The sequence below is a fragment of the Muntiacus reevesi genome, chromosome X (assembly GCF_963930625.1).
Source record: "Muntiacus reevesi chromosome X, mMunRee1.1, whole genome shotgun sequence".
Lineage (NCBI taxonomy): Eukaryota > Metazoa > Chordata > Mammalia > Artiodactyla > Cervidae > Muntiacus > Muntiacus reevesi.
Window position 1 is genome coordinate 101,992,172 of NC_089271.1, and position 22,761 is coordinate 102,014,932.

Below are 22,761 nucleotides of genomic sequence, written 5' to 3' on the forward strand. Positions count from 1 at the left end.
AGCTCTGGGAAGCCCTGGGCTTGGAGCCCTGATGTCATGTCCACAGTCGTCTCCCGGGGTCTCAGGGCAGTGAAGCCGTTGATGTGAGGGTCCTGCTTCGGGTCAACATAGGGACATCCTCGGACCTGCCAGGGCTCAAGATGAGGACCTTGAGGGAGGACACAGCGAACCCCACAGGTCCTGGCACCTGCTGTCAGCCCGGGGAGACCCTGGTGGCGGCATGAGCACCAGGTCGCAGAGACACTGGAGACTTGATCTAAGAAGAGGGGCCTCGGAGGGTGAGGGGCCTCAGAGGGTGAAGGGGAGGATCTTAGGTTCTGAAAGAGTCTGGGTGAGGACCCTGAGGGAGGACTGCGGGGACTCTGGCCCTGGGGTAGGATGAGCCCAACATACATGATCTCACTTCCTGATATCTGGGTCTCAGCCTGGGGTCCTGAAACAGGGGGCAGACTTCCTGACATCTGGGTCTCAGCCTGGGGACTCCACATATGGCACGTGGACTCAGGTGTGCCAATTCCCAGGTCCCGTGGTGAGTTAAGTTGAGGACACTGAAGGAGGACTAGCGTACCGTGGATCGCAATCAGAGGAGACCTCAGAGAAGCCCGTTTCTGTTATCAGTCCAGGGTGACCCTGGGGTAGAATGAGTGAAACACGCATGGTCTAACTTCCTGACATCTAGGTCTTGGAGAGACTGGGGCCCTGGTATAAGGGGCCGGGGCTTCAGTTGGGGAGAGGGGAGAATCCAAGATCCTGACTGGAGGCAAAGTGAGGTGCATGAAGGAAGATTGAGGGGTCCCTGCATGAGGACTGACGGAACCCCACAGATCCCCGCCCCTGTAGTTGGCCCTGGGAGCCCTTGGGGTGAGAAGCGCACACTAAGTCTGTCTGACTTCCTGACATGCAGTTATCAGAGAGACTGAAGACTTGGTGTGAGGAGCCGGGCCTCAGGTAGGGAGAGAACAGAGCCCAGGTCCTACCGGGAGTCAAGGTGAGGACACTAAGGGATGAGGTGAACCCGACCCCAGAACAGAGGGCACCCTGGTAGTCCCCGGGCGGGATGATCATGTGCAGAATTTCCTGACATCCGGGTCTCAGAGAGCCTGGGGACCTGGTGAAAGTAGTGGGGTTTCAACATGGCAGACGGGACAATCGTGGGTCCTGACTAGAGCTTAGGTTCCATTCGAGGAAGGACTGAGGCTGTTAGACCCCAAGGCAGGAAGGGATCCTTGCTCCTGCGGGGGAGGTGGGGTGGTGCTTGGAGGGCCCAGAACGGGGTGAGCATTTTTTTTTTTTTTTTATTAATTCGAGGCATTAAGGTGAGGTGTTCTGATAGAGGGTGGAGGCTTCAGGTCTGCAGAGGCTGGATTCCCTGAACCCCGAGGGGGTACCGAGCAGACGCCCGCCCCTCTGTTCAGTGCTGGGAGGGCAGGTAGGATGTGAGGAGAGGTGAGGACGGAGCATCTCCCCGGCCTAGGACACGCGGGAGGCCCTAGGCAGGTGCGGCCACATATGGGGCCCCTCAGCACTTTCTGTCCAGACTTGGCTCTTGTTCTGAGTTTCCCTGCAGGCACCCAAAGGTGGAAGGTCCAGGCCATTCCAGTGGAAAAGTGAGCACTACACATTAGCCCCATTGGGACTACCCACCCCATATCTGGGGGGACCTCACAGAGTCAACCCCTCCTATCAGCACAGAAAGCCTAGGTCTGTGCCACAGTCTACCCCGAGGTGCCCCCTCCATTTGTCTCACAGGAGCCCAAGGAACCAGGAGGCGATGTTGGAGGTCTGAGTGTGTGTCCTGACATCACAGGAGTGCCAGGAGTCAAGGTGAGGTGGGTGTCCTGAGTGTGCACAGGGGCTCCCCATCCCAGAACAGAGGGGACCTCAAAAGGCCCTAATCCCCCCACCTTGTCAGCCCCAGAACCTCGGACTGTACTGGCTGCACCCTGAGCCAGAATTTCTCTTCCTCACTTGACAGGGGACTGACCACTGACGAGGAGCTCCCCTGTAACACGCAAGAGCAGCCCTCAAGGAAGACCAGTAAGTGACCTCAGTCATAGCCACCCGTGGCACATTTCAAAACTGAGACCATTTACACTCTCTCTCTTTCCCAGGTCAGGGGTCTCCATTTTCCCCCTGCCACACCCCTACTGGGCACAAGACCCCAGTCATCATGGTCCCAACGAATGAGCTCTGCACTTCTGAGGAAGACCTTCAGGGCCAAATCCAGGCCCAGGGCCCAGTGGAGGCGCAGCTCCTGGGGGCTGAGGCAGAGGATGCCTCAATCCCTCTGGCCTCCTTCCCTCCAGTCTCATCTTCCTCTGCAGCCGTGGCTGCAGAGATCTTGTTCAAGCAGGCTCTGTATGTGATGACGACTGAATTACTGGAATTCCTGCTCCTGAAGTATCGCACCAAGGAGCCAGTTTTCCAAGCTGAAATGCTGAATACGGTCCTCAGGGATAACCAGGCCAACTTCCCAGTGGTCTTCCGTAAAGCCACACAGTGCCTGCAGTTGGTCTTTGGCCTGGATGTGAAAGAGGTGGACCACAGAGAGCACATCTATGATATGGTCCCCACCCTGGGCCTCACCCTCAATGAGATGCAGAGGGATGGGCAGAGCATGCCCAAGGCTGGCCTCCTACTGGCGGCCCTGAGCAAGATTGTCCTGGCAGGGGGCCGGATCCGTGAGGAGAAGATCTGGGGAGCACTCAGCAGGATGGGGATATTTGCTGGGATAGAGCACTGCATCTATGGGGAGCCCAAAGAGCTGCTGACCCAAGTGTGGGTGCAGGTGGGGTACCTGCAGTACCGTCAGGTGCCTTACAGCCACCCTGCTCGTTACGAGTTCCTGTGGGGTCCCCGGGCCTATGCAGAGACCAGCAAGCAGCAAGTCAAGGACTATCTGCGCAGGGTCAATAGAAGGGGTCCCAGGTTCTTCCCACCCTAGTTTGCAGTCATGTGAGGGAGGAAGAAGAGGGGCCCTGAGCCAGAGTAGCAGCCAGGCTTCTTTCAGGCCCACATCCAGCAGTTTGTCCTGGGGATAGGAAGGGAGCCTGATCCTTCCCTCTATGTTTGAAGACGGAGCATTCAGCCTTCTCAGTCGTGACGGCCTGGGCCATTTCGGGGCACTAGTGTGTAGCATCTTTGACTTCCTGTTCTCTACAATGACGTGGAGACTCACTTCTGTTTCCTTTAGAAAATTTTCAAATGTTATTCCTTTTAATAGGAGGCTTAATGAGCTTCAGTGTCTTAACTATGTCAATAACGTTGATCACAGTGTGTTTGTGCTCACCCAGTTCAAGAACAAGAGTTTTGCTGTTTTGTAAAAGTGATTGCAAACACTTTCACTTTATTTTGTGAACCTGAACAAGATTACATGAACTTGGAATATAACTACTTTGGAAATATGATATTACTTAGTAAGAATTAAGAAATAAAATGTATTTGAGGTGAGTTCCTCTATACTTCTTGTCTGTCATTTTATGCAGTTAAACTATCTCTGTTCAATTGGATTTTTTTCAAGTTATTATTTAAGAAAGTACAAAAAGCCTGATCTGACTTAATAAGTGCCCCACTCTGGCTCATTTATTCCACAGACCTTCATGGAGCCTGTGCTCTGTGGAAGGCCCTGTGTTAGCAGTGGGGACACTAGGAGAAGCGGGACTCCCCAACACCTCGAGTGATGATCTAAGAGCTGCAGTCACATGAGGAAGGTGGAGACATCCCTTAGTTCCACAGAACAGGGAAACCTGGGGCAGGGTCCAGGAGGAGCACTTGAGTGTCAGTGCCTGAGTCAGGGTGGTTTGGGGCTTTGAGAAGCTGGGTTCATTCTGTGGGAGGTGATTGTGATGAGGGTGGATGGTGGCAGCATCCAGAGTTATACACAGTGTCTTATGAGTGAGAAGAATATCTGAAATGGGACAGACACATTAGAAGATCCTCTTCTGTCCTAGATAAATTTCCTGGGGCTGGAAGGGAAATTACACTATGGTCAGGAACAGTTAGACACCTGTTTATGCTGCTTGATCAAGGTACACCTAAATTTTTCAAAATGGGGAGGGGTGAGTGGACTTTGGTTTGCTGCACAATCTACTCAGTCTTGGAGAATATAATTGAAGACATCTTGTTAAGCACCCCCAAACTTTTGGTAGGATTTCAATGTAGTGTCTTCTTTGAAACTGGTGGTTGTGCACTTAACCTAAAGGATCAGCTTATCCAGGTGGTCAGGCCCTAAAGCTATAGATGAGGAGGGGTTATGGAAACCACAGTGGGAAAATCTGTACTGAACTTGAATTCACACATGTCAGAATTCTCCTTGGAGGTGAAAAGTGCTGCTTTGTGCATATCCTAGCTAGATTTTATCAAGAAAACTCCCCCTGTCCTTGTCCTCTCACTGCCACTTGTCTGATACCTGCCCCTCATGAAGTTCATGGCTGTCGGGGAGCCTAAGGGCACCTGTGCAGGTACTTAGGCAAGGTCCATCATGTGGAGGCAGTCGGGACTCCCAGTGGGGCAGACTGTGTCTGCTATCAGGGGGCAGGGGCACATCCTCAGCCCGCTGAGACTGTGGGCAGGCATCGCTGCAGAGGGAAGGGCAGAAAGAGCACTGGAGGGAGCCAGGAGGACCCCTCCCTGACATTCCCAAGAGCCTTAGAAACTAAAGCAGATCTTGCATTTGGAAGTGCCAGCACAGAGGGATGACTAGAAACAGTTGGAGTTTCAAGGCACCTTTGGCTTTCTCAGAAACTCCTCAACACGCAACGGGAATTGTCTTCATCACAAGCTATACCTACCTGCTGCCGTCTGTTGAGCACCGAATACACTGCAGGGCAGGGGAGAGACTCCAAGTCCTTGTTCACATCTCCTCTCCCTCTGCTTCCTGGAAGTTGTCTGCAAGGAACATGGGATCCTAGGTAAACCTCCAACAGTTTGGGAATAAATGCATGATGAATTCACCAATTCAAATACAAAGACAGAAAAAAAAAAAAACAAAACCTTTTCATACAAATAGCAATAGCACGTTGTTTGGGGAAAAAGCATCCCATCTGTGCTGATATTTGGGGTGCTGTGGGAAAGATATTCTGGATGAAGGTGATGCCACATCCATGGCCCTGAGGTCCCAAGAAGCAGGAAAGGTTCCGGCCTGCCTGACTGGTGGAAGCTCTGTCCAGGTGCCGTCCATTCAGGGCCAAGGCGAGGACCTGGGCTCTTCCCAGTGGCACTGATCTCGTGAGTCAGCAGTGAGTGGTTGTGTGAAGCAGCATCTTAATTCTCTGCCCAGGAATTGAACCTGGGTAGTCTGGATGACAGCGAGGAATTCTAGCCAGGAGACTAGCAAGGGCTAGAGGCTGCAAGCTGTTTTTTCATGGGTCATTGCCTCCAGTGAAAATGCATTTATCACAGAGGCAGAAACTGTAAATGCAGGTACAAAGTTTATCATTAGAAACATAGCACAAGTGGGAGATAACATAAACAAATAGTTTAGTTGAGACAGAAGCAAGGCAGAGATGCACTCCTGAAGAGAAAGAGTATAGATGTCACATCTGGTGAGCAGGAGCAGTCAAGAGGCAGTCTTGACTGTCTGTCTCCTCTTCCTCTGCTGACACACATGCAGAGTCCTTGCTCAAGAAGGCTCTGAATGTGATGACAGTTAACCTAATGGGGTTCCTGCTGCTCAAGGATGGCATCAAGGAGCCAATCTCCCAGGCCAAAATGCTGAATATGGTCCTCAGGGATAACCAGGCCCACTTCCCGGTGGTCTTACATGAAGCCACACAGTGCCTGCCGCTGGTCTTTGGCGTGTATGTGAAGGAGGTAGACCCCAGGGAGCACATCTACTTCCTGGTCCCCACCCTGGGCCTCACCCTCAATGAGATGCAGAGGGGTGGGCAGAACATGCCCAAGGCTGGCTTCCTGGTGTCAGACCTCAGCCTGATCCTTCTAGCAGGGGACCTGACCCCGAGGAGGAGGTCTGGGGAGCACTTAGCAGGATGGTGAGGGGGGGTGTCTGGAGTGAGCACTGCATCTTTGGGGCGCCCAGGAAGCTGCTGACCCAAGTGTAGGTGGGGAGGAGTACCTGGAGTGCCAGCAGGTGCCTGACAATGACCCTGCTCACTTCGAGATCCTGTGGGGTCCCCGGGCCTATGTGGAGACCAGCAAGTGGCAAGTCAGGGCATTTCTGCTCAGGGTCAAACAAAGGGCTTTGAGGGCCTTCCGACTCCTGTCTGCAGAGGCTGAGGGGGTGGAGGAAGAGGGGGCCTGAGCCAGAGCAGCAGCCAGGTGATCCTTCCCTCTGTGATTGAAGAGGGAGTAGTCAGCCTTCTCAGAAGTGAGTGCCCGGGCCAGTTGGGGGAACCAGTGTGAAGCATCTTTGTGTTCCTCTTCTCTATGATGACATGCAGATTCATCTCTCTTTTCTTTAGGAATTTTTCAAACTTTGGCTGTTTTAATAGAAGGCTAAATAAACTTCAGTGTCTTAGCTTTGTGAATGATGCTGATCACAGTGTGTTTGTGCTTACACAGTTCAAGAACAAGAGTTTTGCTGTTTTTTTTGAAGTGATTGGGAACTCTTCCATTTTGTTTTGTGACCCTGAACAAGATGAAATGGAATTGGAATAGAACTATTTTGAAAATGTGAAAATACTTAACAGTAATATCACTGGGGAGGAATTACGACTTAAAATGTAATTGACATGAGTTCTTGCTTCTTATATTTCTCGTCTGTCATTTTATACAGTTAAGCTATCCCTGTTCAGTTGGACTTTTGGGGTTATTATTTAAGAAAGTAAAAAAAAAAAAAATCTGATCCAACTTAATAAGTTCCCTGCTCACTGGCTCATTTATTCCACATTTATTACTTCATGGAGCCTCTGCTCTGTGGAAGGCCCTGTATTAGCAGTGGGGACACTAGGAGAAGCAGGACACCCCCACACCTAGAGTGATGATCTAAGAGCTGCAGTCTCATGAGGAAGGTGGAGAGACGTCCCCTAGTCCTACAGAAAAAGGCAAAATGGGGGGGAGGGGTTGGGTCTCCAAAGAGCACTCGAAAGTCAGTGCCTGAGCCAGGGTGGTTTGGAGCTTTGGGAAGCTGGGTTCCTTCTGTGGAAAGTGATTGTAATGAGGGTGGGTGGTGACAGCAGCCAGAATTATAAACAGTGTCTCATGAGTGAGAAGAATATCTGAAATGGGGCATACACATTAGGAGATCCTCTTCTGTCCTAGATGAATTTCCTGGGGCAGGAAAGGAAGGGGCACTTTGATCAGAAACAGTTAGACACTTGCTTATGCTGCCTGATCTAAGTACACCAAAACTTTCAAAATGGGGAGGGGTGAGTGGAATTTTATTTGCTGCACAATCTACTCAGTCTTGGGGAATATAGTTGAAAAAGTCTTAATAAGCACCCTTAAACTTTTGTCTGATTTTAATGGAGTACCATCTTTGAAACTGGAGGCTGGGTACTTCAACTGATGGATCAGCTTTTCTAGGTGGTCAGACCATAAAGCCATAGATGAGGAGGGGTTATGGAAACCACAGTGGCAAAACCTGCACTGAACTTGAATTCATACACCTCAGAATCATCCTTGAAGGTGAAGGGAGGTGCATATCCTACCCTAATTTTATAAAGAAAACTCCAACTGTCCTTGTCCTCCCACTCTCGCTTGTCTGATACCTGCCCCTCATGAACCTCATGACTGTCGGGGAGCCTAAGGGCACCTGTGCAGTTGCTCAGGCAAGTTCTATCGTGTGGAGGCAGCCAGAACTCCTGGGGATTCCCAGGGGGAGACTGTGTCCTGGCATCAGGAGGCAGGGGCACATCCTCAGCCCGCTGAGATTGTGGCTGGGCATCACTGCAGAGGGAAGGGCAGAAAGAGTACTGGAGGGAGCCGGGGGGACCCCTCCCTGCCATTCACAAGAGCCTTGGAAGCTAAATCAGATCTTGCATTTGAAAGTGCTGATGATACAGAGTGGTGACTAGAAACAGTTGAAGAGTCAACGCACGTTGGGCTTTCTCAGAAACTCCTCAACACACGACGGGAATTGTCTTCATCACAACCTATACCAACCAGCTGCTGTCTGCTGAGCACCGAGTACACTGCAGGGCAGGGGAGAGACTCCAGGTCCTTGCTCACATCTCTTCTCCCTCTGCTTCCTGGAAGCTGCCTGCAGGAGACATGGGGCCCTTATGAAATCCTACCACAATTTGGAAATAAAGATGTGATTAATTCAATGTTTTTTAATTAATTCATTGGAAGGACTGATGCTGAAGCTGCAGCTCCAATATGTTGTCCACATGATGTGAAGAGCTGACTCATTGGAAAAGACCCTTATGCTGGGAAAGATTAAGGGCAGGAGAAGAAGGGTGACAAAGGAAGGGATGGTTGAATGGCATCATAGACTCAGTGGACATGAATTTGGGCAAATTCTGGGAGAAAGTGAAGGACTGGGAAGCCTGGCGTGCTGCAGTCCATAGGATGGCAACGAATGGGATGTGATTGAATGACAACAAATTCAGTGTTTTAAATACAGACCAAGGTTTTATCTAAATAACAATAGCACATTGTTTGGGGAAAAAGCATACCATTTGCACTTTGCCTGGGGTGGGGTGGAAATGTATTTTGGAGGCAGGTGGTGCCATATCCATGGGCCTGAGCTCCCCAGAAGCAGGAAAGGCTCCTGCCTAACTGACTGATGGAAAATCTTTCCAGGCGCCATCCGTTCAGGACCAAGGGTGAGGACCTGGGCTCCCCCAAGTGGCACAGTCAGAAGGCAGGTGTTTTTCCAAGGACTACTGTCGTCCTAGAGCCCTCCAGGACAGTAGTGATGTAGACAGGGTGGAAGAGGGAGGGAAATTTTGGATTCTGGGCACTGCAGATGGTATCCTGGGGGTGGTACAGCCAGAGGGACTGAGGATGGTGGAGAGCCCTGGGAGCATGGGGCAGGAATTAAGAGTCAATTCCTAGGCAGGTTGATAACAAGTCCGGGTTCCCCGAGGAGGAGAAAGGGGTTTGCAGCTCTCAAAGAGGAGATAGGGGTCTGGAATTATCAAGGAGGAGGAAAGGACAATTTTTTTTCCCTCTACTTTTCTTAGTCTTAGTCACATAAAATGTTTTTTTCCTTTAAGCCTCAAACTGATGATTACACAACAAACAACTCAGCTTAAACTCTGTACTAGGGATTATATAGCAACAGTGTATCCTGCTTGAGGACAGCTTCTGCTTCCAGAAAACCTTCTGACTAATCCTGATATTTTACAATGTATACTATGGGAGTGGGTCTGGTAGAATCTATTGTTAAGTTCTTGTCCTGTTATCCTAAAATGTAAATTGTGGGAGTGGGTCTGGTAAAATTTTTACAACCTTGAGACATTCTTTTGATTAACTGTAATAACCAATTATTAAAAAGTATATAACTCCCTTGCTAACACCAGCAATGGTGAACTCTCTGTCCCCCTTCTGATGTCTATATCAGAAGCTTTATCTGTCCCTTTTCTTACTTTAAGAAAACTCCACTACACAAAAGCTCTTGAGTGATTAAACCTAGTCCCTGGTCCCGAAGCTAAATCTTCTTTGGAGATCACGAATCCAACATCTTTCACCACAGGCTATCAGGATGCCGCCTAGGAGTCTGGAGCTGAGCTTCAAGCCAGAACCACATGAGGACCACACAGTCCTCGCCCTCTGCCCTCCTTCTGGGGTCCATTCTTCTCTCCCCTTCCCTTCCCCACGTGGCAGGGCCAGGCCAGGAGAAGAGGAGACACGTAGATGGGGAACTGGCTCAAGAGCCTCTGGGGATGGTGAGAAAGAAGCTGGGAGTACACGAGACTATGAAGGCCATTTATACAGAAGAAGCCTCCAGAATCTCGGTTTCCTTCTCTAACCAGCACAGTCGTGAAACAAACCACTCTGTTTGCACACGAGGAGGAGCTGGAGTCCTGTGTATTTGTTCCTTTTTCATGAAATGTCACATTCTGCACCTCCCCTGATGTGAGCAGGGGTGGTGGACTTCATACAAGGGGCCACCCTTCAGGAAGCAAAGTCCAGGAATTCCTTCCTGCCACCTGATCACTTTAGGTCTCAGAGCAGCACCCTTTGATTGTCTCAGAGCTCTTCGGTACTCCTGACAGTGCTCTGGAGGCAGCAACCCAAGTGGACCTGTAGGATGGTGGCACCCTGTCCCTGGCTTCCAGCCCAGAGCTCCCATCACCCCTACTGTGCACCCCTTGCCCCCACTGTCTCCAACCTGGCCTCACTCTCTGCATCTCGGGGCTCTACTCTTCCTGTCCCTGTCCATACAACCTTCCAACCCAAGATGGGCACAGTGTTGGCATTCCCCGGCAGGTCGGTATGTAAAGGTCCCCAGATAATTGTCCCCTGCCACAATTGTGATTCACATAAATGGACAGTTGAGGTCACTTTTGGTGAGTGTCTTGATGGCTAGTAAATAACAACCCTGTGCGATGTGAATAATGACAAAAGGCTATGATTATGTATGACTATTCAAATGATTCCTTAATTCCCAATCTTTGATGAAAGTGATCAGCGAGGCTGGGTAGTAGAAGGCTGTCCTTTCTGAGGTTTAGCCAGAAGAGGGTTGCCAGGATGGTGTGTCAGCCACCCACAGAGCCAGAGAGGACCTCAGTGTCCACAAATAGGCAGTTGGAGCAGAAGAAAGGCTGTAGCAGATGACAGGTGCAGTCACCAGCCTGCTCCCCAGACCCCATCATCCCCAGACTCAAATGAGGATTGGAAATAGCTGGCTTCATCACACCGTGTTGTTCATCCACGTGTGGGCCATGGGCATTTCCTCACTGGAGCGGTAAGGGAAACCTGGCATTGAAATACAGAGGGTAGTGCTTGTTCATACTCCTCTGCATTACTGTGTGATGCATAATTACTTTTATCATAATAGTTGTGGTAAATTCTTACTAGTTCTGTTCCATTTATCCACTGGGACAAGAAGATGATCTGACTTGCCAAAATAACTGTCAGGGCACAGAAGCCTTGAGATATAGCTTTGTGATTGAGTCCAACACAAATACTTGGAAGTCATACTCCTTGAACTTTGGACAGGGCACAGGGATCCCCCCTGCCCATGACGTCAACATCCAAAGGCTAAGTCTCTGTGTCTAACTTGCATTTCATTCTGTTGTTCACTTCTGGTGCCATTTCAGAGCATGATGGTCATAGTAATTTTCAGAAGGCAGACATCAAAAAGGAAGACCCTGCAGAGATCAACCTAATCAAGGTGAGGGGGTCAGGACACTGTATCATTTCCACATTGATCCTGTGAGTAGTCTCTCACAGAGAGCTGCCCCCAGGGAGGCAGCCCATTCAGTGGAGGGTAATTCCTGAGAAGACTTTTGGTCTGAGTCCTCATCCACCAACACCGGTGGCCCTGGGCAAATGAGTGGGCTAGTGACAAAGAGGAGACCTGGGTGGCACCGCAGCATCCACTATAATCCACCCCTCCCAACACTGACATACACTCCCTTCATCTGGAGAGTTTGCCTCATCTGAGGACAGCTCCTTGAGGATTCTGGTTGGTCTCCTCTCCTCCTAAAGAAGCTCAGAGAGAAAGACTGAACAAATGCTGGGCCCTCACAGTTGCAGCAGCTGCTGCACCACAACTGATGGTCACTCTCTCTTGCCCGAGATTCGTTCTAAATCCCCTGTTCTCTCAGCCAGGACCTCAGCCATTTCCAGTGGCTTCCTTAGTGAGGTAATATAGACACGTCCCTCAGGGCATCTGAAGCCCTGGGCCTGATGTCCTTCTCAGACCCTTGCTCTTGGACTTGTCAATTCACCACTGAAATGGGGCAGGAACCCAAGGCACATCACCTGGCTGTTAGAGATGTTTCCTCGCTGTTCCCCCTGTGCCAGAGTAACCCGCACACTCCTTAGGATCAAAGTCATCTCCACCTGCCAGAATGGGGACAGTTCTCTGAGTGTGCTGGTCCCCTAGCAGGGGGAGCCCAGGTAACCAGATGGGAACCATGGCTCATGGGTCAGTAGGACTGTTATCGTGTCTCCTGGGGGAACCTTCTGGCTTTGGGAATAGCCTGTCGTGTGTCACCACCGGCAAGAGGGTAAGCAGTAGCCACATGAGGCGGGGTATTGTGAACTCAAATGGGCTTAGTGTGTTCCCAGTGCCTGGCCTTCTACCTTAACATAATGTGAAGTCAAATGTAAATAGCTAGATGTGGCTAATGTGGACAGCCCTGGTGTGGAATTTTAGAATCCACTCTGGGGAGACCGGAAGTACAAGTTCCCTGTGGGTCACTGGGAGTGATTGTAGGTGGGGTCATGGGTCAGTGGGAGTGGTGATCAGTGGGGTCACTCTACCCTCTAGTTCAAGGACCATGTATCTTACCTTGTGGGGGAAATAAGGATGGCAGATGTGGAGCATGTCTGGTCCCTGGAGGGTGACACCCCAGCATGATGGGCTCTCATAACCCAGTGTGCACCCCACGTGTGCTTTGTAGAGGCTGTTTCTCTGCTCCAGAAGAACAGCAGATTCTGGATGGTGGGGGCTGAGATAGCGACTTTGGATCCCATGGCCGCTTGCCCTCTGAGCCTCTGGCGTCCTATTAGAGGGTCTCTTGGTCCTGGATGGTTTTGTGAAATATTCTGTGTCACTCAGTCCTGCATTCTGTGAGACCTCAAATAGTGGCATCAGACAAGGTGCTGCAAGTAGGAAAGTGAAACCCACATCTAGAATGTGTACCTATCAATTTCAGCAAAGATAGACCTCTCCTCCCTCAAGGATGGAAGTGAGAAATTGTGATCAATTCACCATTAGTAGCTCAATGGTCTTCTTGAGGAACAGTATGACACCGAGGATTCAGCAGTAGTCTGTGATGAAGATAATATAATTATATATATGAAATATATATATGTAATTTAATATGTATAGAATTATATATTTATATACATACACACACACACACACACACACACACACACACACACACACACATATATATATATATATATATATATATATATATATATATATATATGTAGTATAGAAAGGCAACCACATCAGGATGGGTAAGCTGGGCAGACTCATGGTATAGTCAAGAGTCATACCCTGGGTGGGCAATGCACAAACGGTAGGATAATCACCACTGCAGATATTCTTCCCAGGAAGTGAGGGGTCCAAGCCCCACACTGGGCACCTATCCTGTATGTCATGCACCAGGACAACATGCCCACAAAACATTTGGGTCTGAAGGGAAGTGGGTCTTACTCTCTTTAAGAGAGCCAGACAGCTTTAGCAGCTAGAGATTCTGCTCTTCAAGTACATACAGGAAATCTCACGCAGTCCAAGACTCTGTGTGGAAGCAGTAATTTGAAAGAGCCTGCGTGAGACCCACCTGCTCATCTCTGAGAGCTCCTGGAGAGGCAGTAGGTAAATGGAGCTCACCCTGGGGCAGAGCTACTGGTGGCAGCCACTTGAGGGCACTCGTTCTGTCAAAGGACATGGGTGCTGGCAAGTGCCATTTTGAAATCCTCCCTCTTACTTATTAGCAAGACGTCTCAGCCTCACCAGGCAGCTTGTTGGCATCAGTACTGGGAAGACTCAGACCAACAGATAGGTGAGCATGGCCACAGTCCCACCCACCAGCAGGCCATTTGCATTAGGACCCTCAGAGTCCCCCACCTATGCCAGTGTGCCCGCACAAGCCCGGGGACCCTCAGCTCTGCAGCCAGAAGTCCAAGCCCTGCCCCATCCACCAGTAGGCTGGCACCAACTTCAGCAAACCCAAGGCTGGCAGTCAGAAACCCTGGGACCAGCTCTGTTTACCAGATGACTGGCACCCATTCCAGGAACACACGCTCTGTAGCCAGGGTCGCCAGGATTGGGCTGCACCCAACAGTGAGAAGGAAGCAGCCCCAGATCCACTGTAGCCCTACAGCCTGCCATGTCAGGTCCTAGCCCACCCACTAGCAGGCCACCAGCAGACCTGTAACCCCATAGGAGCTGGATTTCCAGACGAGAAGTAGGAGTCTTGATTCAGGACACCCTGGACCCTGAAACCAGCTGTGTCAGGAGTGAGCCCCACACAACGGCTGGCTAGCACTAGATCTAGGAACTCTTGGCTGTGCAATCATCCACCCCAGAACACTGCTCCACCCACCAGTGGGCCGGGACTAGACCTGGGACCACCCAGGTCTCAGCAGCCAGACACCTCATGACCCAACCACACCCACCAGTGATCATCAGCCTCTGCACAAGGCAAGCCCTGGCAACCAAACAGACCAGGGGTCAGCCATGCCTACCCAGGCTACCCACACCAGTCAGCCTGCCTCAGGAGAGGGGACCACGCAGTTTCCACGGTGGCAACACTAGAGCATATATCTCTGGTGACAAGAGGACAGGGGACTGCTGGCATACATAGATTGTCTCCTTCCAAAGGCCATTATTCCAAGATCAAGAAAAAAATCAACATGCCAAAGATATAGAAATAAAAAGAGCCAATTAAGAAAAATGAGGGAACAGAAGACTATTTTCCAATTGAAGGAATGAGATCAAACCCCAGGAGAAAAACTAAGTGAAATGGAGAAAACAATTTACCAAATAAAGTGTTCAAGGTAATGATCTTAAAGATGCTGAAAAAATTTGAAAGAAGAATAGATGTACATAGTGAGAAGTTACATAGTCAAAGTAGGGAAAACCACCAAACCATTCATGTATGACCTAAATCAAATCACTTGTGATTATACAGTGGCAGTGACAAATAGATTCAAGGGGTTAGATCTGATAGACAGAGTGCCTGAAGAACTATGGATGGAAGTTTGTGAAAAGCAGCAGTGGTCAAGACCATCCCCAAGAAAAAGAAATGCAAAAAGGCAAAATGGTTGCCTGAGGAGGCCTTACAAATAGCTGAGAAAAGAAGCGAAAGGCAAAGGAGGAAAGAAAAGATATGCCCATTTGAATGCAGAGTTCCAAAGAATAGCAAGGAGAGATAAGAAAGCCTTCCTCAGTGATCAACGCCAAGAAATAGAGGAAAACAATAGACTGGGAAAGACTAGAGATCACTTCAAGAAAATTAGAGATACCAAGGGAACATTTCATGCAAAGATGGGCACAACAAGAGACAGAAACAGAATGGACCTAGCAGAAGCAGAAGAGATTAAGAAGAGGTAGCAGGAATACACAGAAGAACTATACAAAAAAGACCTTCAAGACCCAGATAAGCAGGATGGTGTGATCACTCACCTAGAGCCAGACATCCTGGAATGCAAAGTCAAGTGGGCCTTAGGACACATCACTATGAACAAAGCTAGTGGAGGTGATGGAATTCCAGTTGAGCTATTTCAAATCCTAAAAGATGATGCTGTGAAAGTGCTGCACTCAATATGCCAGCAAATTTGGAAAACTCAGCAGTGGCCACAAGACTGGAAAATGTCAGTTTTCATTCCAATCCCGAAGAGAGGCAATGCCAAAGAATGTTCAAACTACACTACATTTGCACCCATCTCACATGTTGGCAAAGTAATGCTCAAAATTCTCCAAGCCAGGCTCCAATGGTACATGAACTGTGAACTTCCAGATGTTCAATCTGGATTTAGAAAAGGCAGAGAACCAAAGATCAAATTGCCAACATCTGTAGGATCATTGACAAAGCAGGAGAAATCCAGAAAAACATCTACTTCTGCTTTGTTGATGACACTAAAGCCTTTGATTGTGTGGATCACAACAAACTGTGGAAAATTCTTCAAGAGATGGGAATGCCAGACCACCTGACCTGCCTCTTGAGAAATCTGTATACAGGCCAAGAAGCAACAGTTAGAACTGGACATGGAACCACAGACTGGTTCCAAATCAGAAAAGGAGTACATTAAGGCTATATATTGTCACCCTGCTTATTTAATTTATACGCAGAGAACATCATGAGAAATGCTGGACTGGATGAAGCACAAGCCTGAATCAAAATTGCCAGGAGAAATATCAATAACCTCAGATTTGCAGATGCCACCACCCTTATGGCAGAAAGTGAAGAAGAACTAAAGAGCCTCTTGATATGGGTGAAAGAGGAGAGTGAAAATGTTGGCTTAAAGCTCAACATTCAAGAAATTAAGATCATGGCATCCAGTCCCATCACTTCATGAAAAATGCATGGGGAAACGATGGAAACAGTGACAGATGTATTTTTCTGGGCTCTAAAATCACTGCAGATGGTGACTGCAGCCATGAAATTAAAAGACACTTACTCCTTGGAAGGAAAGCTATGATCAACCTAGACAAGATATTACAAAGCAGAGACATTACTTTGCCAACAAAAATCTAGTCAAAGCTAAGGTTCTTTCAGTAGTACGTATGGATGTGAGAGCTGGATTATAAGGAAGGACTGATGCTGAAGCTCAAATTCCAAAACTTTGGCCACCTGATGCAAAGAACTGACTCACTGGAAAAGACCCTGATGCTGGGAAATATTGAAGGTGGGAGAAGAACGGGACTTCAGAGGATGAGATGGTTGGATGGCATCAGTGACTCGACGGACATGAGTTTTAGTATGCCCTGGAAGTTGGTGAGGGACTGGGAGGCCTGGCGTGCTGCAGTCCATGGGGTCCAAATAGTTGGACATGACTGAGCGACTGAACTGAACTGAAGTGAGAAGTTTAACGAAACAGAAAACAAAACAAAGAACCAAACAGAGCTGAAGAATGCCACAGCTGAAATTAAAGGTACACTAATAAGTATCAAGAGTATATTAGATGATACTGAGGAACAGGTCAGAAAACTTGAAGAGTGAGTAGTGGAAATCACTCAAGCTGAACAGATAAAAACAAACTTTAAAAATGAGGACAGTTTAAGAGACCTCTGAGACAACATCACACACTCTCACCTTTGCATTATGCGGGTCCCAGAAAGAGAAGAGAGAGAGAGGATGGTTAGATAATATAACGGGACATGCAATACATGAAAAGTTACCTATCCTGGGAAAGGAAACAGACCTCCAGTTTCAGGAAACACCTAGAGTCCCAAGCAGGATCAACTCCCAGAGGATCACCTCAACACACATTGTAATTAAAATGTCCAAAATAAAAGATAAGAAGGGAATACTACAGCAGCAAGAGAAATGTAGTAAGTTTCCTACACGAGACATTCAATTAGGCTATCAGCTGACTTCTCAGCAGACAGGCTACAGGCCACAGGGAGGAGCACCTTGCTTTTAAAATGCTGAAAGGACAAAAAACGACAATCAAAAGTGTTCTACCCAGAAAGTCTATTGTTCAGATTTGAAGGAGAGTTCAAAAGAATCAACCACGTGCTCGCTTCGGCAGCACATATACTAAAATTGGAACGATACAGAGAAGATTAGCATGGCCCCTGCACAAGGATGACACATAAATTCGTGAAGCGTTCCATATTTTTAATGGAAAAAAAATAAAATAATAAATTGAATAAAAAAATAAAAGTAATGAGACTTGTTTTCTAGTCTGGCACACAATCCTTTTTTGGTGTACTATCCACATCCACTTTAACAGAATGTGTTTAAAATTTTCAGATGCAATATTGCATAAATCAAGATAACTTCTATTGCTATTCAAAAAAAAAGAATCAACCACATATAAGCATGGAGGAAGGACAAGTGATAAAAGGAAAATCATCTATATCTACAAAAAGTAGATGAGGGATAGAAAAAGCAAAAGGACATATGATGTCCAACCCGATAAACATGGGGCAGAGAGTACAATGCAGTGTTGTTAAAATGCATTTGAATTTAATACATCAGCAACTTAAAATAACTATAAAAACATAACCGTAAATACACATATATGTGTGTGCACACACATATAAACATGCAGCATGCATAAATCATGTATATGTATACATGTATACACATATATAAACATACAGCAAAGTGAATGTTAGAAGCATTCTTACTAGGGACAAGTCCTAGAAGTATGTTATCTATCCCATTTAATTTTCAAAGCTGCCCTGAAACAGAAAACCAGAGCTATATAAATATAATATCTTTATATTTTGCAATATAAATGCATACTGAAAAATTAATATTTCATATTACAGTGTGATCATCTATCTAGCAAATTCAAAGGAATGAGCCCTTGGAATAGTCAAATGAATAAGAGACTTCAGAAAAATAGGGGATGGAATATTACCATAGCCAAATAAAGTGCTTTGGCCTGCAAGAGCAAGAGCTATGTAGAAGATGTAATAGAAAATGCCTCATTTTAAAACTGCAAAAAATTGCAAAATTTATCTAAAAAGAATAGCATTGAAACAAGTATACTATCAAGGGTGAAACAGACCACCAGCCCAGGTTGGATGCATGAGGCAAGTGCTCAGGGCTGGTGCACTGGGAAGACCCAGAGGGATGGGATGGGGAGGGAGGCGGGAGAGGGGATTGGGATGGGGAACACTTGTAAATCCATGGCTGATTCATGTCAATGTATGGCAAAAACCACTACAATACTGTAAAGTAATTAGCCTCCAACTAATAAAAATAAATGAAAAAATAAAATAAAAATAAAAAAATAAAAATAATTTTAAAAAATGAACATGCTACCCAAGTTAATCTCCAGATTCTGTACAATCCTTATCAAAACATCAGTGGAGTTTTTCACAGAACTATAATAATTCTAAATTTGTAAGAAAACACTAAAGGTTCTGAATAGCCAAAACTATCTTGAGAAAAAAGAACAAAGCTGGAGGTATCATACTCCCTGGTTTCAAACTGTACTACTGAAAAAGCTATAGTCATCAAAACAGTATGGTATGGGCACAAAACGGACACATGGATCAATGGAGCATAATAGAGAACCCAGAAAGGAAGCCACATTTACATGGGCAATTAGTATATGACAAAGGAGGCAAGAATATGCAATGTGAAAAAGACAGCCACTTCAATGAATGGTATTGCAAAAGCTAAATATCCACACACAAAACTGGACTATTGTTCACACCATGCACAAAAGTAAATTTGAAATGGATTAAAGACTTAAATCAAAGACCCGAAATCATTAAACTTCTCTAAGAAAACATAAGCATTAAGAAAAAAAAATCGTAACAAATATGTAGACAAGATCTTTATGGAGGCATTACACAAGCTTACTGGTAGACTCAAATTCAAGAGTTCCCACATAAATAGAGCAGTAAAGCAGATCCAATGATAGGAAACAGATTTCAGTGACAATATCAAATCTCCTTTTTTAAAAATAGATTTACAGGATTAGTGCTATAAATTTATCTACCAAAAGGACAGTCAATCTTGAGCTTCTGTCTTCTGTTCCCAAAGGAAATCCTGAGAAACTAAGAAGGGAGAGTGAATGAAATTAAGTGTATTTATATCTCAACAGCTGTAGCCTGCATAAAAGCAGGTGACAGGATGGGTAACAGGAAAGTTTAAGCTTCTGCCCATATTTCATTGTGTAAATTGAAAGACAGTGTCTCAGGCCACAGATGCCAGAAGCCACAGGGTAAGATCAGGACAGTACAAAGAATGGGATGATTGAGCCAGTAGGGCTGCAGTGTCTGTGCTAATGACCACTTGCAATCACCTCACCTTAGGGTGAGGACTGGCCTTTCCAAAATGTACGCTTTAAATAGCAGATGAAGATTGGACTAGAAATAAGAGAATAGCATTGAGCATCAGAGTGAATCAGGAAGCGTAAGAGTAGATGTTCTTTCTTGAAATTTGGCAAGTTGTGAAATACATTTCTGACTCTGAATGTGGCTCAAGAGAGTGAAAATCAGTGCTCTGAACTATGAAAAGTTAGAAAACTTGATTCGAAAGACCTCCCCAGACCCCGCTGCTCAACCTCTTCCGTGCAGAGAAGGAATCTTAGAACAAACTAAGTCTGGCTGCAGGCAGAGAGGCAACACTGGAAGGTGTGCTTCCTCTGGGACCCTCCTCTGCAGTCAGGGGTGCTGTGCCCCCACCCAGCTTCCAGTCTGGGATGCAGAGTCACTCTGTGCTCAGGGTGCAGCTGGACAGAGGCGCAGACCTGACCCGGAGGGAGTCCATTGCAGCAGCATTTCCTCAAGGACTCCCAAGTGAGGACCCTCAGGAGTGGGTTCTGGGGAGGGGACATCTTCCCAGGGGGTCCAGAGAATCCAGCTCCACTCCCAGCTCAGCCCTGGGAGTCCCTAAGCCATGGATCCCAATGTGATGTCACCCGACTTCTGTCTGCCTCAGAGGTCTGAGAAAGTGCGGGCCTGGGTCTGGGAGGAGGGTCCAGTCTGACAGAGAGGAAGCTGGCCCTATGGGGGGTCAGGGGAGGAGCCTGAGAAAGGACTAAGACTCCCACAGGATCTGCGTCCTCCCTGGGAGACCCCGAGTGGGCTTGTTGGAATGGGGACCGGAGGGGGAGGGCCTGGGTCTCAGGGCAGAAAATTCAAGTGGGCAGAGGGAGGAGCCCAGGTCCTGAAGGGAGCCAACATGAGGAGCAGAGGGAGGAGTGTAGGGCTCTCGGAGCCCTGAAAAGTGGGGCAGTAGGAAAGTTGGGTGTCCAGAGAAGTCCACTCTTGCTGTCAGGCCTGGGAGGCCCCAGGCGGATGAGCACGTGGCAGGGTGTCCTGACTTTCCCATTAGGTCTCAGCCAGACTGGGACTTGGTGCAATGGGGGTGGGAGTGGGGGCTCAGTTGGGCAGATGAGAAGCCTAGGGACTACTGGGACTGAAAGTGAGGACCCTGAGGGTGCACTGAGGGGACCCTGGACTCCAGAATGTGGGTGAGGGTGGAGTGTCCCAGAGAAACTGGCCCTGCCCTCAGCTGTGGGAGGCCTCAGGGTGAGATAAGCAGCCTGTGCTGACTTCCTCATCTGGGTCCCAGAGAGACTGGGAGCCTGGGATAGGGGTGGCCACTCAGGTGGGCAGAGGGGAGGATTACATGGGACCAAAGTGAAAGTGAAGATGCTGAGGGAGGATTTAGGGGGCCCCGGGTCCCAGAACAGAGGCGACCCCAACAAGCCCGCCCCTGCCCCCAGGCCTGGGAGACCCACAGGTGAGAGGAGCAAATGTTGTATGTCCCAACTTCTGCATCTGGGTCTTAGAGAGGCTGGGGTCCTGGTGTGAGGACTGGGCTATCTGCATGAAGACAGGCCACCCAGGACCTGCAGGGACGTTAGGTGGAGACCCTGAGGGTGAGTCGGGCCCTGGACCTCAGAACCCAGCGTCCCCCTCTCCATCTCTGCTGTCACCCTGGAACCTGGGCGTGTGGCTCCAGGTGCTGCCCCCTGAGGGCAGCCTCTCCATTTGGACCAGCTGACGGTCTGGGTCAGGGGGTCAGGAGGCTGCAGGTGGGCAGAGGGAGGGGCCCGGGCTCCATCAGACAGTGAAGGAGGACCCGGAGGAGGTCACCTAGGAAGGTCCCTAGGAAACATCCCCCTCCCAACTGCAGCACCTCAGGGTTCGCGGGGATAGGGCTGAGTTCGAGGGGCCCCAGGGTGACCCTGGGCAGGAAAGGCCTGAGGCTCTTATTTGGGTGGATTGCTGGGTCCCCTGCTCAGAAAGAAGGGAACCCACCTGCAGGATGGTCCACTGTACCGCCACGGGAGCCCAGCATGGAGACCAGGGTGATGCAGTCTTCTTGTCAAGGTGCTTGGGGGGGAGCTCGGCGGGGTCGGGGGAGGGGGGGAAGGAGGGCTCTGGCGGGCTAAGGCTTCGGGGGGAATCGGTCAGCATGGGTCAGGCCAAGCTGCAGGGCAGTCAGAGCAAAGGTGCTGAGGACAGACTGAGGAGGCAGCCTCCCCCACAACAGCAGGGACTCTGCGTGGTGGGGGTAGAGGAGTGCCTGCTGTGGAGGCGGACCCAGAGTGGGAGGACTGCGCCGGGGCAGCCATCTGGGGAGCATGTCTGCTCAGCAGCAGGTGGAGTCCCAGAGTCACCAGGAGTCAAGGTGAGGACCCTGTGGAGGAGTGAGGAATCCCAACTCCCACCACAAAGAAGGGGCCACAGAAATCCCTCCTGCCAGACCTAGAAACCATCAGAGCCCTGAGGTCCACCTCCTCAGCCAGATGGTTGGTCAAGGTCAGGGGCCCTTCCTCTGAGGGTCTGGCCTCAGGCCCTCACAAAGGTCAGGGGGACCACTGGGGAGACCCCTCCTCACACACAGTACTTGGAGCCCAGCCTGCCTTGCCCCTTTGGTCACCCTGGGGTGGCCCAGAAGAGGTGGGTGCATTAGTGCTCTCACTTTCGTTGTCATGAATGTTAAGGCCGTTGCTTAAGGAGATGGGTCACAGTCAACAGAGGGCACTGCCCTAGGCCTTCCAGGGTGTCAAGGTGGAGAGTGAGCCGACTGCCCATCGTCCCAGCACAGAGGGACTCAACAGAGTTAGGCCACCCCTTGTTGTCCCTTGTGAGCCCTGTTAGCCCCTGGGCAGGCATGACCAGTATTCAAGGCCCCTCTCTTTCTTCCTTTCAGTACAGGGAATGTGTCTTGAGAATTTTGCCTCTGCACAACAGACAGGAGGACCCAGACCCTGCCAGGAGGAAGTGGAGGGCCCTTTGTGAGCACAGGGGGGACCACTCACCTCAGGACAGGGGGAACCTCACCGAGTACAGCCCAGTCCTCCTGTCAGCACTGAGGGGCCCAGCGCCATGCCACAATCTACAAGCCAAGGTGCCCCCTTGTTTCCTCTCACAGGGGCTCCAGGAACCCAGAGATGAAAGCACAGGTCTGAAGCTCGTGTCCGCAGGTTGCAGAGCAGAGGAGGTCCAGGCAGTGCCAGGAGTCTAGGTGAGGTGGGTTCCCTGAGTGTGCATCAGGGGCTCTCCATCCCAGAACAGACTGG

The 22,761-nt window shown here is 49.0% G+C and overlaps 1 protein-coding gene and 1 non-coding gene across 2 annotated transcripts; both read left to right on the forward strand.

The window, feature by feature from the left end:
* The first annotated feature begins 220 nt into the window (after positions 1 to 220).
* On the forward strand, positions 221 to 2,944 carry LOC136154633 (melanoma-associated antigen 9-like). Its single transcript, XM_065916835.1, has 4 exons — positions 221 to 373; positions 1,750 to 1,829; positions 1,976 to 2,037; positions 2,112 to 2,944. Exons 1-4 carry the CDS (start codon positions 221 to 223, stop codon positions 2,942 to 2,944), a joined length of 1,128 nt encoding a protein of 375 aa, XP_065772907.1.
* Positions 2,945 to 17,273: 14,329 nt separating this feature from the next.
* On the forward strand, positions 17,274 to 17,380 carry LOC136154815 (U6 spliceosomal RNA). The gene has a single exon (XR_010660524.1). It is a non-coding gene; the product is annotated as a U6 spliceosomal RNA (small nuclear RNA).
* The last annotated feature ends 5,381 nt before the right edge of the window (positions 17,381 to 22,761 follow it).

Excerpts from the sequence above, each read along its gene's own strand:
- LOC136154633 (XM_065916835.1), top strand. The coding sequence starts at position 221 with ATGAGCACCAGGTCGCAGAGACACTGGAGACTTGATCTAAGAAGAGGG. Across the intron at positions 374-1,749 it reads GCGGGGACTCTGGCCCTGGG|GAGCCCAAGGAACCAGGAGG; the intron begins GTAGGATGAGCC and ends TTTGTCTCACAG. Across the intron at positions 2,038-2,111 it reads GCAGCCCTCAAGGAAGACCA|GTCAGGGGTCTCCATTTTCC; the intron begins GTAAGTGACCTC and ends TCTCTTTCCCAG.